Raw genomic sequence first — 18,049 nt, 5'->3', positions numbered from 1 at the left:
CTTTCTTTCTTTCTTTCTTTCTTTCTTTCTTTCTTTCTTTCTTTCTTTCTTTCTTTCTTTCTTTCTTTCTTTCTCTCCTTCCTCCCTCCCTCCCTCCCTCCTTTCTTCCTGGGAAATGCCGGGACAGGTGAGCCTTCCAGGCAACTTCTTGGGGCGCTGCTAAGATCGCTGCTGCCGTCCCCACTTCCTCCTGGGGGAGTTTGCAATTCCCAGAATACATGAGCCAGCTGGCCAGTCACTCCTGTCCTTCCTCTTGCGGCGGCGGCTGCTCTTCTGGGACGCCCAAGCCGGCCAGGCGCTCCGGAGCACAGATGCGCCGTGGGCTGGAGCCGCGCAAGAGCCCCACTCAGGCGGAGAGGATGGTTGGGGGGAGGGAAGCCCCGGCCCGCCCGTCCTGGCCCACAGCTCTGCCCCTCAGCTGCTTCCAGGCGAGCTGCCTGCATGGCTGTTGACCACCCAGCCAGCAAATGCTCGCGGAAGGAACGCCGGGGTAAGAGTCGCGCTCCCTTGGCAGAAGTGTGTGTGTGCGTGTGCGCGCGCGTGTCTCTCTGCTGGCTTGCTCTGGGTGGCGGGCTGGAGAGGGGCGCTTCCTCCCGGCCACCGTTGGGGCGAAGCTCTCCCACCTGCTGGCTCCCCAACCGAGGAACACCGGCGCCCCTTCTTCCCCTCGAGGCGGCATTCCCCACCCAACTTTCCCTCCCTGTCCAGGGCTGTGCAATGGGGGAGTCGGTGGGGAGGTCCCGCCACCCCGATAGAGACGGGGGGGGGCGGGCAGGGAGACGCGAGGAGCCCCGAAAGGCCAGGCTGGGCCAGCGGAAAAGAAACCGGCCAACTGGTTTGCGCATGCGCATGATTATCCGAAACCAGAAGAGCATGTGTGTTGTTGTTTTTTCCTGTTTCCGGCTCGCGGACGCGTTCCCGTTTTTTTAGCGCGCGGTGCCAAAAAAAAAAAGTTGGCCGTCACTGTTGTAGTCCATCCCCTTGCTTCAAGCAGGAGAACCCTATACCAGTGACGCCTGGCCTTTTAGAGACCGAGTGCCCTCAAACTGCAACCCAAAACACACTTTATTATTGCAAAGTGCCAACCCAGCAATTTAACCTGAATAATGAGGTTTTGATACCTAAAATGATAAACAAGGCAGAGTTCACCTAATTTTTCTAAGAAAAACGTGATAAATGCACTTTCATGCCCCTTCATTCCCCCCCCCCCCATTTTTAAATATTACATTTAACCAGAAAAAGAAAACAAATTGTAATATCGTTTTGTTGCAGCAGATCCTGTTTCCAAATCAGGACACAAGACCACAAGAAGGGTAGCAGAATACAGGTTTATTTGCGCAAATGGTTCAGAGCATTAGCATGGCAAATTCTGAACCCCCCCACACACACCCGCTCTTCCTGAGGTGTCATTTTTATACATCTCACAGCCTCAGCCTAGCCCAGGGCGTTTCTCTTATGAAGCTATACTGTAGCAGCAAATCGTGTTTCCAAAACAGGACTCAAGACCACAATAAAGGTGGAAAAAAACAGGTTTATTTGCGCAAAGCATTCAGAGCATTAGCATGGCAAATTCTGAACCCCCAGCTGCACCTGGGATGGTTCCTTTATACCCACTGTGACCTCAGCATAGGTCTGGGCGTTCATCTTCAGCATATTTACCAATTATGGTTTAACTGTTACACGGTTATGATAAAGGAAGAGCAAAACATCCTGTCTCTAGAGGAAGTGGAAAGAGAATATGATATGCATTTCTTCTTACTCTTTTATCTTACACCACCAGTAATTTTCCATGTCCACCCTTGTGTTCAGTTCAGCAACAGTTCAGTTTTATTTCATCTAAAAGCATTCTCTAAATATATGCAGCAAGCTAGAACTAAGGCAACTGTGACCTTTGGCCTGGGATATGTGCTATAACCTTATAGTACTATTTTATATGTCTCATTGGTCCTGCTTCAATACCATATCATATGTGCTATAGAAAGGAGAAGTAAGTCTTCTTAGTCATTCGTGCTTATCTTACACCATCCGTTATTTTCCATACCAACTCTTGTTTACAGGAACATATTAAGTTCAGTACATTTGTGGTTTTTACAGTATCATACGTTACAGGATCATATTAAGCAACTTCTAATACTTGCGAGCAGAAGCTACGAAGCTTCTGCTAATTATGAAAACTCTTTTCTGGTAATTTTCCACTCTGCTTCAATTTCTCTTCCCCCCCTCTCTATTTCTCTCTCTCTTTCTCCCTCTTTCCCTCTCTCTTTCCCTCCCTCTCTTTCTCTGTGTCTCTGTTTCTCTCACACTCTTTCCCTCCCTCCCTCTTTCTTTCTATCTCTCTTTCCCCCTTTCTCTTCCCCGTCTCTCTTTGTTTCTCTTTCCCTCCCTCCCTCTTTCTGTCTCTCTTTTCCTCCCTCTCTTTCTCTCTCTTTGTTTCTCTTTCCCTCCCTCCCTCTTTCTGTCTCTCTTTCCCTCTCTCTCTTTATCTGTATCTGTTTCTCTCTCACACTCTTTTCCTCCCTCCCCCTTTCTATCTCTTTCCCCGTCTCTTTCTCTTTCCCTCGCTTTCCCTCCTACTCTCTCTTTCCCTCTCCCTGTCTGTCTCTCTGTTTCTCTTTCCCTCCTACCCTCTCTCTTTCTATCTCTCCCCCTCTCTCCTCTCTTTCTCTTTTTCTGTCCCTCTCTTTCCCTCCCTCCCTCTCTTTCTCTGTCTCAGTTTCTCTTTCTGTCTCCTTTTCCTCTCACTCTCTTCCCCCTCTTTCCCTCCCTCTCCCCCTCTCTTTCTCTGTCTCTCTCATCTATCTATCCATTAATGCTCTCCTGCCCAGCTTCACATGTGAATCCAATCACTCGGGCTGTGGAGGCTGGCAGGAAAAACCAAGCATCGGAGATATGTTAGGGATAACATTGTTTACCCAAACCAGTTAGGGTAAACAATGTTATCCCTAACATTCTCCCCTTTTGGGTAATAATAATAATATTACAATAATATAACCATTTACACCTTTAAATCATAATTGTCACAACTCTCTTTAAATTTTACAACACCTTGTGCTTTTGTAAACTAGTCTGCAATATTTTCTTCCGTCATGCAGTACTCAAGTTTAATTAGTTCATTTTTAACAGATTCTCTAACATTTAAGTATCTTAGATCAGTATGCTTTGATCTAGTCTTTACAGCAATATTAGTAGCTAATTGTATAGCTGCCTGGTTGTCTTCGTACACAATAATAGATTCTTTAACAGTTATACCCATGTCTAATAATAACTGTTTGTACAGAATTAAGTCAGTGCATAGTAATGACAGACATGAAAATTCTGCTTCCATCGTTGATAAGCTAATATGCTGTTGTCTGATTGACCTCCACCCTATTAGTGTCTTACCTAATAATATAGCCATCCCAGATGTTGATTTTCTAGTGTTTATGTCAGTTGCAAAACTTGCATCTGCATAGGCACTAAGATTCAAATCACCTTTTGGCTCTAGATACAATGCATGGTGCATTGTTCCTTTAAGATATCTTAAAATTCTCTTTAATGCTTGCCAATGACATTGATGTGGATCATTATTAAATCGTGCCAGCTGATTAACACTATAAGCTATATCTGGCCTTGACCAATTGCTTATATATGATAAGCTACCAATCAAAGATTGATATATGGTCTTATCAAATTTGGGACTTTGAGTTTGAATTTTGCAAATTTCCTGACTCATTGGAGTCTTTGCAGGCTTACAAAGTTCCATTTTATACAATTTAATTAATTGGCAAATTTTATCCTCTTGAGATATCTTAAATCCTTTTGTTGTTTTGTTAATTGTCAATCCTAGATACTTTTTAATTTCACCTAAATGCTTTAATTTTATCCTTTTGGCTAATAATGAAATAATCTCAGTGGCTTCATTATTGGTCTTAGTAATCAAAGCAATATCATCTGTAAATAATAACAATAATGACACCGTTCCATTATTTTCTCTTTTAAATAAACATGGATCTGCTAAACCAGATTTAAACCCTATATTGTTTAATTCTTTCACAATATATTGGTTCCATTCATAGCCAGATTGTTTCAATCCATATAAACTCTTCTTGAGTTTCCAACAATCATTGCTATTTACTTTATTATCATTTATACAAATTGGTTTTTTCAAATATATTGTATGCTGCAATGGTGCATGTAGATATGCAGTTTCTACGTCTAAATGGTTAACAATATAATTATTCTTAGCTGCCCATACTAAAGCTGCTCTTAAAGTTGTAGCCTTAAGATTTGGTGCAAATACCTCATCATAATCAAATGTATTTTGATTAAATCCTTGTGCTACTAATCTAGCTTTATAAGTTACTTTCCCATTATTTCCAGTCTTTACTTTAAATATCCATTTGCACCCAATGGATTTTTCTCCTGGAGGTAATTTGGTATCTTCATAAACCTTCATTTCCTTTAATGAATTTAACTCTTTTTCCATTGCTTTTTGCCAATTCTCCTGATCCTTAGCAGGATACATCTTAAGTTCATCTATGCTAGTAGGAACTTTATTTACTTGGCAAACAATACTTGCCTGATATCTTTCAGGTGGTTTGGTTATACGAGTTGTGCGTCTAGGTATAACAGGACTTACAGGTGGACTTTCCTTTATTTCCTGTTCTTGACTATCTATCTCTTCTTGATCAATTATTTCCTCTTGATCTGGTTCTATTTGCTCTTCATGGACTTCTTCTTTAATTGGACTTTTCTTATAACTAATTTTTTCTTTCTGCCTCTTATAGGGTTCTATAATAACATCATTATCTGAATCCTGCTCTAATTTATTCCATCCTATATGTTCTAGGAATTGTGCACTAGCACTACAGTATACTCTAGATATACCTGGTTCCCAGAATCTATAAGATCTATGGTTTGCTTGATATCCAACAAAAATTAATCTTTTAGCTCTTTGTTGTCCTTTGTGCCTGAGTTGTGTAGGGATATGCACCCATGCTGGTGCACCAAATGTGTGAATATAACTCAAATCAGGTTTCTTACCATGCCACAAAGTGAATGGTAATTCACCTGTTTTTGAATTAACAACATTGTTTAATATGTGATTACCACACATTATACCTTCTCCCCACAAATTGTCAGGTAATCCAGAATCAGATAACATTGTTCTTCCCATTGATTGCAGTGTTTGGCCTCGTCTCTCTATAAATGCATTATGTTGAGGCCTATATGGTGCAGACTTTTTATGTTGAATACCTGCCATTCTAAGTCTATTCTGGAATTTATTGTTTGTAAATTCCGTACCATTATCTGTTATAACAGTTAATAATTTCCTTTTAGTTTTCCGTTCTGCAAATTTTAACCAATTAAAGAAATTTGTATACGTTTCAGTTTTTCTCTTCATTAGAAAACAGAAGCCATACCTAGAATAGTGGTCCATTATGCTTAATATGTATCTAGCACCACCTACACTTGGCTTTTTAGGACCTATTATATCGGCAAATACTACCTCTAAAGGCTCTTTGGTAGTAAAACCATCAACTCTATTTGCCGGTATAACTTTGCTTTTGTTTTGATTACAAGCAGAACATTGCAAATACTTATTACAAGGTTTTAAACGTATTCCTTTAGATAGTTGAACAGTTCTCTTAATCATTTTAAAATTTAAATGACCTAACCTTCGGTGTAACAAGTGAATACATTCATTATGAGGTTTCTTATTTTCATAAACCGTGTTAGCCACATCTAAACCATTATCATTTAATACATATAAGTCACCTCTTAAAGATGCAGTAATTTTCTTACCTTCTTTTTCAATTAAACAAGTATCTTCCTTAAAGGTAATTATGTATCCTAATCTAACCAACATTCTAACAGAAAGCAAATTAAATTTAAGTTGAGGTACATATAACATTTTTATGTTCTCATTTATACTAGAACAATGAGCAATACCTTCACCTTTTGCCTTCATTTTCCATCCATTTGCCAATGAGATGCTGTGAACTCATGGACATTTTTACAATTTTTTTGTTATCATTTGTAATACAGTGGGACGCACCACTGTCAACCACCCATAAATTATTATTTACAACTCCATTACTATACATTGCTAACTCATAATTCTTATTTCTTCTTTGTTGGCTTACAGCATTCTGGCTTGCATTCTGGCACTTTGGTTTCTTACAAAATCTTGCCAAATGTCCTCTCCCTCCACAATTAAAACACTTTTTAATTGCGTATGCAGTAGGAGATTCATTATTTTCCTTTTGAGGTTGCTCCCTCCTTAACTGATCTCTTTCAAGCCTTCTTCTGGCCTCTTCAATCAATCTGCCAGTGATATCAGTTAAAGTTAGGCTTTCTTTAGGCAATATTTCAAGGGAAGTTACGTAGTCATCAAAACTTTTGTCTAATGAAGATAGAATTATGTAGACCTGGTGTAGCTCAGAGAAAATTAACTCCTTCTCATGAAGTTCTTGGAAAATGCTTTTCATAGTATTCAAATGACTCAGCATATCACCATTCTTTTGGAGATGCGTCCGGAAAAGCTTCCGTGTTAGATTTATGTGAGCACTGTTAAGCCTGGATTCCCCAACGGGTGTTAAGGAAAACAAACTAAACAGAATGTGCAGCGAAGTCAGATAGGAAGACAGGTAAATGTGTGAGATAAGTTTTCTAGTTAACACGCAGTAAAAATACAGATACGCTTGTGCTATCAAAAATTATAATTTATTCCATTTAAGAATTATAGCATAGTCATTATAAACAGTCCATTAGTCAAATACCAAATTCAGTCAAGTCTTGTCGAGGATACTCTAATTGCAAAGTCCGTGTCAAATAGCCAGTGTCAGTACACATATAATAAATCTGTCCAAAACTTATCTTCTCTCCGTTGAGAAATATCTTCAAAGTAATCCAACACTTCTTCTCCTCCCCGATCCAGCAAGAATGCAGTCTTCAATAAGCCAGCCAGTAAGAGCCAGAGAGTGCCTTGCTGCTTATATAGTACTTTTACAGCTGCACCCTTAATTACATTTCTTTAGCTTAAAGTCACATACACTTTATGTGACAAACCATGATTCATCATTTTATTATCTTTACCCAAAACAGTTAGGGTAAAACAATGTTATCCCTAACAAGCACCAACGTTATCTCGAACATAAATCCTCCTCAGTTTTTGCCAACACCCAACAGCAGTTTGCTCTTCGCGTATATGAACAAGTTGTTGATCAGAGAGTGTTAGTCCTATGATGCAAAGAGCTTGTTCATTTTTCTGTTTAAAGTCTTCTATCTTTTGACTATCTTCCTCATCTTCAGGATCCCATTCTTCTACGTTTGGTGGGTTTTCAATTATGTTCCACAGACCTTCTCTTCGTAGAAGTAGACTACATTTCATAGACCATGAAGCATAGTTTGTTCCATCCAGCTTGGATATAAGGGACAAACTTTGTAGACTGACTTGTGCCATGTTTCACTATATGGATATAAAACTATAATTGATAAAACACAGCTGTCTGTTTACTGTAACGTGTAACAACACAAAATCTCACTTTTTACATAAACCTGTTTTTATCCTAGTTAAACTGACTTTGCAGTCTCTCTGGGCCCATAACCAGTGTTAAGCCTGGATTCCCCAACGGGTGTTAAGGAAAACAAACTAAACAGAACGTGCAGCGAAGTCAGATAGGAAGACAGGTAAATGTGTGAGATAAGTTTTCTAGTTAACACGCAGTAAAAATACAGATACACTTGTGCTATCAAAACTATAGTTTATTCCATTTAAGAATTATAGCATAGTCATAATAAACGGTCCATTAGTCATATATCAATTTCAGTCAAGTTTTGTCGAGGATACACTTTTTGCAAAGTCCGTGTTGAATAGCCAATGTCAGTGCACTTACAATAAATCAGTCCAATCTTTATCTTAAAAAATAATAAATGGGTAAAAAAAATGGGTAAAAATAATAAATATGGTATCATGGTTTGTTAGTTAAAGTGTGTGTAACTTTAACAGTAAGAATGTAATTAAGGGTGTGGTTGTAAAAGCACTATATAAGAAGCGAGGTAATTGCAGCTCGTTCTCTCTGGCTTAATTGATGGATTGATGACTGCGTTCTTGCTAGAAAAGAGTGTTGATTTTTCTCAACGGAGAGAAGATAAAGATTGGACTGATTTATTGTAAGTGTACTGACATTGGCTATTCAACACGGACTTTGCAAAAAGTGTATCCTCGACAAAACTTGACTGAAATTGATATATGACTAATGGACCGTTTATTATGACTATGCTATAATTCTTAAATGGAATAAACTATAGTTTTGATAGCACAAGTGTATCTGTATTTTTACTGCGTGTTAACTAGAAAACTTATCTCACACATTTACCTGTCTTCCTATCTGACTTCGCTGCACGTTCTGTTTAGTTTGTTTTCCTTATCCTACATGCTCCTTTGCCCTACTTGGAAGCTGTGCAGGTTTTTCATTACGAAAAAGACTTGCATGTAATTCATTGAAGTGTTCATTGTTAGGAATATTCATGGAATATGTTGTGTTTTTTACCACTCCCTGTGTCAGGATTTGGTATCATTTGAGGATGAAGCTGTGTTTTTCTCCGTGGAGGAGTGGGCCCTGCTGGATTCTGAGCAAAAAAACCTGTACTGAGAGGTCATGCTGAAAAACAAGAAGAACAAGGTCTCCTTAAGTAAGGGATTCTGTTATGATAATGTAGTGCACAATATTTTTTTTAATTAATGCACATGAAGTCCTCCAGCATTATTATTTGGTTTTTGTTGCTGTATTCTTCTCTAAACTGCTTGTTGAGGTAATTCCCCATTAGGAGAATGAGCGCACACAGGGAGACGTAGTGAGAGTAGTGAAGAATAACACACAGCACACAGCCACACTGTATAGTAAAATGTAGGTTTTTACTTCCAGTAAAACGGTTAAGCAAAATTTAACAAAACAGTCCAAGTCATTCACGGTTAAAGCAGTCAGTTTTCAGTCCAGGTATAATCCAATAACAAAGTCCAGTATCAAAAACAGTTCAATAAAAGACTCACATCAAACCAAGACCAACGATAATCAGCAAGTCAATGCAGGAACGGCAACACTCCAGAAAAGAACATCCCAGGTTTCTAGCTCCATCTTATGGCCGTTTGAGGAACCACACCCAATTACCATTTTAGCATTCCCTTAAAGAGACAGTATTAAAATGTCTATCCTGGTTTATATATTTTCCAACCCAACTGTTAGGTGACTTAGATTCCTAACATTCTCCCCTTTGGATAGGACAATATATACAACCTTACATTCTAAGTCCATAATCCTCACAGAAGCCTTATGCTTTACAGATTTAACATCTGCGATGTTATTTTCTGACATACAGTATTCCAGCTTAATCATCTTACTTTGCACACATTGTCTCACATTTAAATATCTTAAATCTGTGTGTTTCGTTCTTGTCTTTACAGCAAGATTTGAAGCCATTTGTATTGCTGATTGGTTGTCTTCATAAACAACAATAGAATCTGTTACATCAATTCCCATGTCAATAGTTGCTTATAATAAACTAAATCTGTACATAATGAAGACAAACATGAGAATTCAGCCTCCATTGTTGACAAACTTAAATGTTTCTGTCGAATAGACCTCCATCCAATCAACACCTTTCCGAATAATACTACAGTACCCAATGTAGATTTACGTGTATTTATGTCTGTAGCAAAACTTGCATCGGCATATGCAGTTAGACTTAGTTCATCCTTAGGCTCCAAATACAATGCGTAATGCATTGTTTGTTTCAGATATCTTAACACACGCTTAGCAGCTTGCCAGTGCCTTTCAGTTGGCTCAGCGTTAAACCTCGCTAATTGGTTAACTGTATTCTATTCTATATCTGGCCTTGACCAATTACTGAGATAAGATAAACTACCAATCAAGAACTGATAAATGTCTTTATCAAAAATAGGACTTTGAACATCACTATGGCTAAACTCCTGGATCATTGGTGTCTTAGCCGGCTTACAAAGGTCCATTTTAAAATTCTTTAGTAATTGGTTAATTTTATCTGCCTCTGAGATTTTGTATCCTCCCCTAGTTCTATCTATCTTTAAACCAAGATATTGTTTAATTTCACCTAACTGTTTTATTTTAAATTTCTTGTCTAATAGTGAAATTATATCAGTAGCTTCTTGTTCAGTTTTGGTGATTAATGCTATGTCATCAGTGAACAATAGCAACAATGAAACTACACCATCACTTTCCTTTTTAAACAAACATGGATCAGCCATGCCAGCTACAAAACCTGTCTTAGTTAATTCCTTAACTATACACTGGTTCCACTCATATCCTGATTGCTTCAAGCCATAAAGACTCTTTTTCAATCTCCAGAAATCAGTTGTATTATCGTTCTTTATACCTAAAGGTTTCTTTAAATGAATAGTCTGTTGCTCTAAGGATGATTAGCAACAGTCAATGCAGGAACGGCAACACTCTCCAGAAAAGGACAGAACAACCCAGGTTTCTAGCTCCATCTTATGGCTGTTTGAGGAACCACACCCAATTGCAATTTTAGCATTCCCTTAAAGAGACAGTATTAAAATGTCTGTCCTGGTTTATATATTTTTCCAACCCAACTGTTAGGTGACTTACATTCCTAACACTGCTGATTTTCAAATTTGCAAGATTATTTATCTGAGGTTTTCATGCTTTTGTATGAAGCCTGGCTTTTCTTCACAAATGGACAGTATGGAGAGTATTGGCCTTCACAATTCACTCTCTCTCATTTGTTAGGAATCAGATGCAATCCTGCGCATGCTGTGCATGAAGGGAAAAAAGAACAAAGACTTATTTATTAGAAAATTTATATTGCTGCCTATTCGCACATGGCTACTCAGACATGATATTCTTCCAATTAAAATCGGAATTCCGATTTTTTTGGGAATCGCCCCCCTTTCCCCCCCTTCTTCTCCTCCTTCCCCTCCCCTCGGAGGCCCCAAGTCAGGAGTTGCTACCGCTGGCACAGCTCTGCGTGGCTCCAGTCCTGTGTTGCCTCGGGAAGGAAAGGCAAAAAGGAAGAGCCGCGGCGGCGCTTTGCAACGGCAGCAGCGGCTCCTGGTTTTGCCTTTCCTTCCCGAGGCAACGCGGACTGGAGCCGCACGGAGCCGTGCCGGCGGTAGCAACTCCTGACAGCCCCAGCCGGATACCTGAGCGGAGCCCGGGCAGGGCGGTGCGAGCGGAGCCCGGGCGGGGTGAGCGGAGCCCGGGCGGACGAGCGGAGCCCGGGCGGGCGAGCGGAGCCCGCTGAGCGACAGGAAAAGGGAGCTGGGCAGCGATTTCTTGGCGCGCGGTGGGGGGGTCTCTTTTGGCCGGCCCCGATTTTTTTTTCAGAGGGGAATATCATGCCTGCTACTCAAAGCGTCTTACAGGGGTATAAAACATATTAAAAAATTAAAATGAATAAAAGAAAATAATAAAATAGCCCCACTCCCCTCACCCCGGTGACCGCAGAAGGAAAAAAGAAAAGTCCAGTTGCCTTTAGAAAGAGCATCTTTGGGATAAAGATCAATGAACAGAGTGAGAATCAGTTTTGGGTTTTTTTGAAAATTTTATTTGGGTTTTCACAAAAAAAAAAAAAAAAACATAATACAAATAAAACATCTTTTTTTTAAAATAGCATGGTCCTGGGTTATCGCTTCTTCATACAGACACAAACTCAATTTCATGCTCATTTTTGTGTTCTATTCCATATCTTATTACTGTTTTACATTTTCTACATAGTTTTTCCCCTCTTTGAATTTTCTCAACTTTATTTTGATTATCTCATCTCAATTCAAATCACTATATTTATACTTTTGTCTGTCCTGTTTCAATTTCATATTATCTTTTCTCAAACAAATTTTTCCCTGTAGTTATTAATTGGAGTATGACACCTTTATATCTTTTAATTTTATCCATTCAACTCTTATTTAAGCTTCAATGTATACCTTTAAGATTATAACATTCAATATAATACATAATTTCCAATCAAATTCTACTTGGTACATTCTTAAAATACACACTATATTCTTAAAAGAAGGTTATATATATATGTAAATAAAGCACTCATTCCATTCCAATTCAATTCTATCATTAATATTCATTAAAATCTTAACATCTTTAACATTTCTTTTCAATTAAATATCATACTTCCTTGGGAACACTTATAAACTTTCCATAATTAATTCCCCCCCCCCATATTTCACTTATATTTTATAAATCATTAATAATTAAAATGTTCCCATCCTTTCCTAATTTAATTCTCCCATTCATTTTATTTCATTTATTAACATTCCACTAGATTACAAATATTTTATCCATCATTTTAATCATATTTTCTAAAATTAATTATATTTGTAATATAACAATACTATCTTGTGTACCTTTGCAGAATCCCTTTTACAATGAAGTTTTCACCCATTATCTCTAAACAGGCTTATACTTTCAATTCTTATACCTTTTCCCTGTTTCTCTATATCTTGTTTCTGTCCTTTATAACTTCTTTTCCTTTCCTTCTTTCCCCTCTCCTTCTTCCTCCCCTTTTTACCCCCTTGTCTCTCTACTTCTAATTCTCTCTTCTGTAATCCCCTCTTCTGTTGCTTTCTAATATTATACTTATGTTTCAAACTATTCCTTTTTTTGGTTGTTTTTTTCAAATCTTAAACTTTTCAGTCTCTTTCCCCCCTTTCCTTTTTTTCCCCCACATAAAATTACTTGATCATTAAAGATGGCTTCTTCTTTGTCCCAATCTTCTTGTTCTGCAAGTTTTTTTCAAAGGAAAACCTCTTCAACGAGATGAGGCAAGCTGGGAGGCCAATAAATTGAAGGAAGGAACTAACAAAAGAATGAATGAATGAATGAGCGAATATAGGACCATTTTAAGTATCCCTTGGAACTAAATCTGAAGCGGAAGAGGTGATGGTTGACCCACCCCTACCCCAAAGTTTAAATGATCTTATCCAAAATGTTCAGGTTTTCATTCTGTATCATGGAGGACAAGCATACCACCATGCTTTGAACCAATGGGAGTTTGCAGGAAGTTTGATACTGTTCAAATCTCAGCAATGGTGTTTGATCCTTTTCACATTAAAGTTTGTTAACTTTTCTTTTCTTGTTTTCTGTTGCAAGCAGGTGACGGAAGGGAGATGGAGGTTTCTGGCCAAGAGGCAGCAGCACCTTTGCCAAAAGAGAAAAAGGAAGTTGCAGAAAAGATGTATGGAAAGCAAAGTTCTGAGGAAAACCAGTTAATGGGGGAGCTGGATAATTGCTCTAGTTTACCATGTGCAAATACCAGTCTCTTATTGGACACAGATGATTGCCATGAAAAGGAAATGTGTTCAACCTATGAGAAAATACTCTGTGGTGAATCTGGATTATGTCACTGGGGCGAAAGCCCTGCTGGAGAGAAACAAGATGAAAGCAAGCAACAGTGCAGAACGAACTTTCCTCCTCCCTTACATGAAAGAATAAAAGGAAAAACGTACAAATGTACAGAGTGTGCAGAAAGCTTCGGTACAAGCCACTCTCTTGCTTCACATAAAAAGATTCACAAAGCAGAGGAGCCACACAAATGTCTGGATTGTGGAAGGACCTTCAGGCAGAAAAATCATCTTAATTCACATAAGAGGGTCCATGAAGACAAGAAGCAGCATCAATGCATCCCCTGTGGAAAGACCTTTGGAAGCAGCGCCTCCCTTATTTCCCATCAAAGCCTCCACAGAGAGAGGTTGTTTCAACTCAGGAAGGGCAGAACGAGGATTACTCGCATCAAGGAACCGAATTCCCAGAAAAAAAGCCCCACTGGGAAGAAATCATGTAAATGCCTGGAATGTGGGAAGAGCTTCCGCTTTGCAAGTGACCTCACTTGCCATAATAGGATCCATACAGGGGAAAAGCCGTATCATTGCATGGTGTGTGGAAAGAGCTTCACCCAAAAAGGCCATTTCAATGTACATAAGATGATCCACACTGGAGAGAAGCCCTTTCAATGCCTGCAGTGTGGAAAGTGCTTTGTCAGTTCTGGTGGCCTTAATGCCCACAAACTGACCCACACAGGGGAGAAACCATACAAATGTCTGGAGTGTGGAAAGAGCTTCCGTAACTCCAGCTATCTAACTTCCCATAGAAGAATCCATAGTGGAGAGAAACCGTATCAATGCACTGAGTGTGGGAAATGCTTCACTAAGCCATATTGTCTTACTGTCCATAAAAGGACCCACACAGGTGAAAAGCCTTATAAGTGCACTGAATGTGACAAATGCTTCACTGATTCGGGGAATCTCTCTCGTCACAAAAGGCTCCACACTGGAGAGAAACCATACGAATGCCGCACGTGTGGAAAGAGCTTCAGTGAAAAAAAGAAGTATATTGTGCATAGCAGGACCCACACTGGGGAGAAACCATATCAGTGCCAGGAGTGTGGAAAACGCTTCAGTGATTCTGGAGCACTGATGATCCATAAAAGGATTCACACAGGGGAGAAACCCTATAAGTGCACAGAGTGTGGCATGAGTTTCAGGAAAAGTGGTTGCCTTGGTATCCACAAGAGGATCCACACTGGAGAGAAACCGTATAAATGTCATGAGTGTGGAAAAAGCTTTAGTCAAAGTAGTTCACTCAGGAGCCATAGAAGAGTTCACTCAGGGGAAAAACCCTATAAATGCCTGGAGTGTGGAAAATGTTTTCATATGAGTGGCCAGCTTACCTCCCACAATAGGATCCATACAGGGGAGAAACCATTTAAATGTATCGACTGTGGAAAGAGTTTCAAAGACTGCATGAATCTTACGTACCATAAAAGAATCCACACAGGGGAGAAACCGTTTAAATGTATCGAGTGTGGAAAGAGTTTCAAACACCGTATGAGTTTTACAGTCCATAAAAGAATCCACACAGGGGAGAAGCCGTATAAATGCACAGAGTGTGGAAAATGCTTCAGTGCCTCAAGTAATCTTAATTCCCATAAGAGGATTCACACAGGGGAGAAACCCTATGAATGCTTGGAGTGTGGAAAAAGTTTCAATAGACATGATACACTAATTTTACATAATAAGATGCATAAAGGGGAGAAACCATATAAATGCCTGCAATGTGGAAAAAGCTTCAGTCAAAAAGTTCATCTTAAGTCGCACGAAAGGATCCACACGGGGGAAAAGCCATTTCAATGCAAGCAGTGTGGAAAAAGCTTCCATTGCTCTTCAACCCTTACTTCCCATCTCAGAATCCACACGGGGGAAAAGCCCTTTCAATGCTTGGAGTGTGGAAAGCGCTTTTCCCATTCTGGTGACCTTCATGCCCACGAACGGACCCACACAGGGGAGAAACCATACAAATGCCTGGAGTGTGGAAAGAGCTTCCGTAAATCCAGCCACCTAACTTCCCACAGAAGAATCCACAGTGGAGAGAAACCATATCAATGCACCAAGTGTGGGAAGCACTTCAGTCAAGCAAGTAATCTTACTCTCCATAAAAGGACCCACACGGGTGAAAAGCCTTATAAATGCACTGAATGTGACAAATGCTTCACTAATTCGGGGAATCTCTCTCGCCACAAAAGGCTCCACAAAGTGGAGAAACCATACAAATGCCTGGAGTGTGGAAAGAGCTTCCGTAAATCCAGCCACCTAACTTCCCATAGAAGAATCCACAGTGGAGAGAAACCGTATCAGTGCACCGAGTGTGGGAAGAGCTTCAGTCAAACAAGTCACCTTAATATCCATAAAAGGATCCACACAGATGAATAGCCTTATAAGTGCTCCGAATGTGACAAACACTTCACCAAATCAGGGCCCCTCACTTGCCACAAATGGCTCCACATTGGGGAGAAACCATATGAATGCCGCATGTGTGGAAAGAGCATCAATGGGGAAAAAAAGTATATTGTACATAGCAGGACTCACACTGGGGAGAAACCTTATCATGCCAGCAGTGTGGAAAATGCTTCAGGGATTCTTGACAACTGACGATCCGTAAAAGGATTCACACAGGGGAGAAACCCTGTAAGTGTACGGAATGTGGCATGAGTTTCAGAAAAAGGAGTAACCTTGGTATCCACAAGAGGATCCACACTGGGGAGAAACCGTATACATGTCATGAGTGTGGAAATAGCTTTAGTCAAAAATAATCAAGAACCATAGAAGGCTTCACTAAGGGAGGAAAACTTAAAAATTCCTGGAGTGGGGAGAATGTTATAATGATAGTGGTAGTTTTACCTCCCACATGATGCTCCACACAGGAGAGAAACCGTTTAAATGCATCAACTGTGGAAAGAGTTTCCGACCCAGCGGTAATCTTACGCTCTATAAAAGAATCCACACGGGGAGAAGCTGTATCAGTGTGTGCAGTGTAGAAGGAAATTCGGAAGCTGTAGTGACTTTAATCGAAATTAGAAGATGCATATCAGGAATAGAGATTAATTGGTTTGTGTTGATTCTCAATATTTGCTTCTTGCCCAGGACAATCTGTAGAAATGCGTGGTGAATGAGAAAGGGCTTCCAAAGCAGTAGAAGGTTTTTGATCCATTAAAAATAAGAGTTTCCTTATATAAGTAGGAGTTAACTTTTGGATACAGTGTTTCCCACAAAATAAGAATTTTTGGGGCGCTCAAAAATAAGCCCTCAGGCTTATTTTGGGGGAAACTGAAGTGAGTTATTACAGTGAGTAATTGTAAAGCAGCAATTAATTGTCACTCTTAACAATCGTGAATGTGAAGAATGTGTTTTTTCAGTCTGACAATTGCCAATTCATTGAAACCCACCTTGGAAAACATAGGGAAGGAATGTCTTAACATCAAAATAGGTTAGCGCCTAGACTAGGAATCACCAAACCTGGCAATTTTAAGGTTTGTGGACTTCAACCCTCAGAATTCCTCTGGCACACATGCCGGCTGGGGAATTCTGGGAGTTGAAGCCTACAAGTCTGAAAGTTGTCAATTTTGGAGACCCCTGGCCTCGACTTATGGAATTATGACGTGGTTTTTTTTAGTGCCTTCCTCTTGTAAAGTTTTTTTTATATCCAACACACTGGAAATGGGGAAGAATTATGGTGAATAGTTCCTTGCTTTTCACAAAAAGAATTACAAGCATTGTGAAATACCAGAATCTTCACAATAAAATCTCAAAAGGGGAAAGATGGCAAGAGGCCTAAGATTCCTTGAGGCTCAGGTTCCCAGGGAACAAGGCCGGATGCACAGTATGCCCTCTGGCAATTGGCAGGCCAGAGTCTCATCAGGGGTGGTGAATCTTGCTCCTTTTTTGACTTGTGGACTTCAACTGCCAGAATTCCTGAATCAGCCATGCCGGCTCTGGAATTCTGGAAATTGAAGTCCACAAACTATAAACGGGCCAAGGTTCCCCACCCCAGGTCTAAATAGAAGGATCCCTGGAGATTCAATTAACAGGTTACATTTAGAATAAAGGTGTAAAGGCTTCAGCTTACTGAACCAGAGGCCCAAATGTACTATGGGAGAAGGCAAAAGGCACAAATGGGAGAGATTTGAACACCTCGAAAAAGGAGAAGTATGCTGTAAATTGGAAGAATCAAGGAAAGCTATGCTATATTACTGCCAAAGTGACATTTACAAACATGTTGAGGTTTCTCTGTGCACACATTAGGACAGATTAAAAATAGCTTGGCTGAGCTCTGTGTTACATATACAGGTATGCAGGAAGGCAAAGATGTTAGTGTAAAACAGTCAGGAATTGCTGTAAAGGGAGAAGAGGAAATTCCTCATGACTCTGACTTGTAAACTCTGTGGCAAATGCCATCTAAAGCCCTCCAGTGGTCATTGGTGAGGTAAAAAAGCTTTGAGGGAGATTTCCTTGTGTTACTTTTTCTGTGGAATAAAGTTTTTGCTTACAATCTTCTCTTCAATGGGTTCAATTTGAGACATTGGCATATCTGGCAAAGTGCCTGGAGCAGGAAAGGTGAGGAAAACCAAAAGTGCCTTTGAGTTCAGAAGATCTTTTTCCTTCTTTCAGCCCCTCTGGAAGTGCAATTTTTGAGGGGGAAATGGGGAATAAGCCAGGAACCCCCCTCTG

At 39.8% G+C, this 18,049-nt stretch overlaps 2 protein-coding genes across 2 annotated transcripts in view; both read left to right on the top strand.

Annotated features, from left to right (window-relative positions):
* Positions 1-18,049, top strand: part of LOC148131889 (uncharacterized) — an 83,257-nt gene that overhangs the window by 31,832 nt on the left and 33,376 nt on the right. The window lies entirely within an intron of this gene.
* LOC113429893 (uncharacterized) lies at positions 150-17,386 on the top strand. The gene is made up of 2 exons (XM_087953604.1): positions 150-490; positions 13,143-17,386. The coding sequence occupies exons 1-2, from the start codon at positions 442-444 to the stop codon at positions 15,752-15,754; spliced, it is 2,661 nt and encodes an 886-aa protein (XP_087809730.1). The 5' UTR covers positions 150-441; the 3' UTR covers positions 15,755-17,386.

This window comes from Notechis scutatus, chromosome 2 (assembly GCF_049901735.1).
Source record: "Notechis scutatus isolate UNSWTSFEM ecotype Mainland chromosome 2, rNotScu1.2, whole genome shotgun sequence".
NCBI lineage: Eukaryota > Metazoa > Chordata > Lepidosauria > Squamata > Elapidae > Notechis > Notechis scutatus.
This window is presented reverse-complemented; position numbering and strand designations above follow the sequence as displayed.

Coding starts and splice junctions, on each gene's coding strand:
- LOC113429893 (XM_087953604.1), top strand. CDS start 442: ATGGCTGTTGACCACCCAGCCAGCAAATGCTCGCGGAAGGAACGCCGG. Junction 491..13,142: donor CTCGCGGAAGGAACGCCGGG/GTAAGAGTCGCG, acceptor TGTTGCAAGCAG/GTGACGGAAGGGAGATGGAG.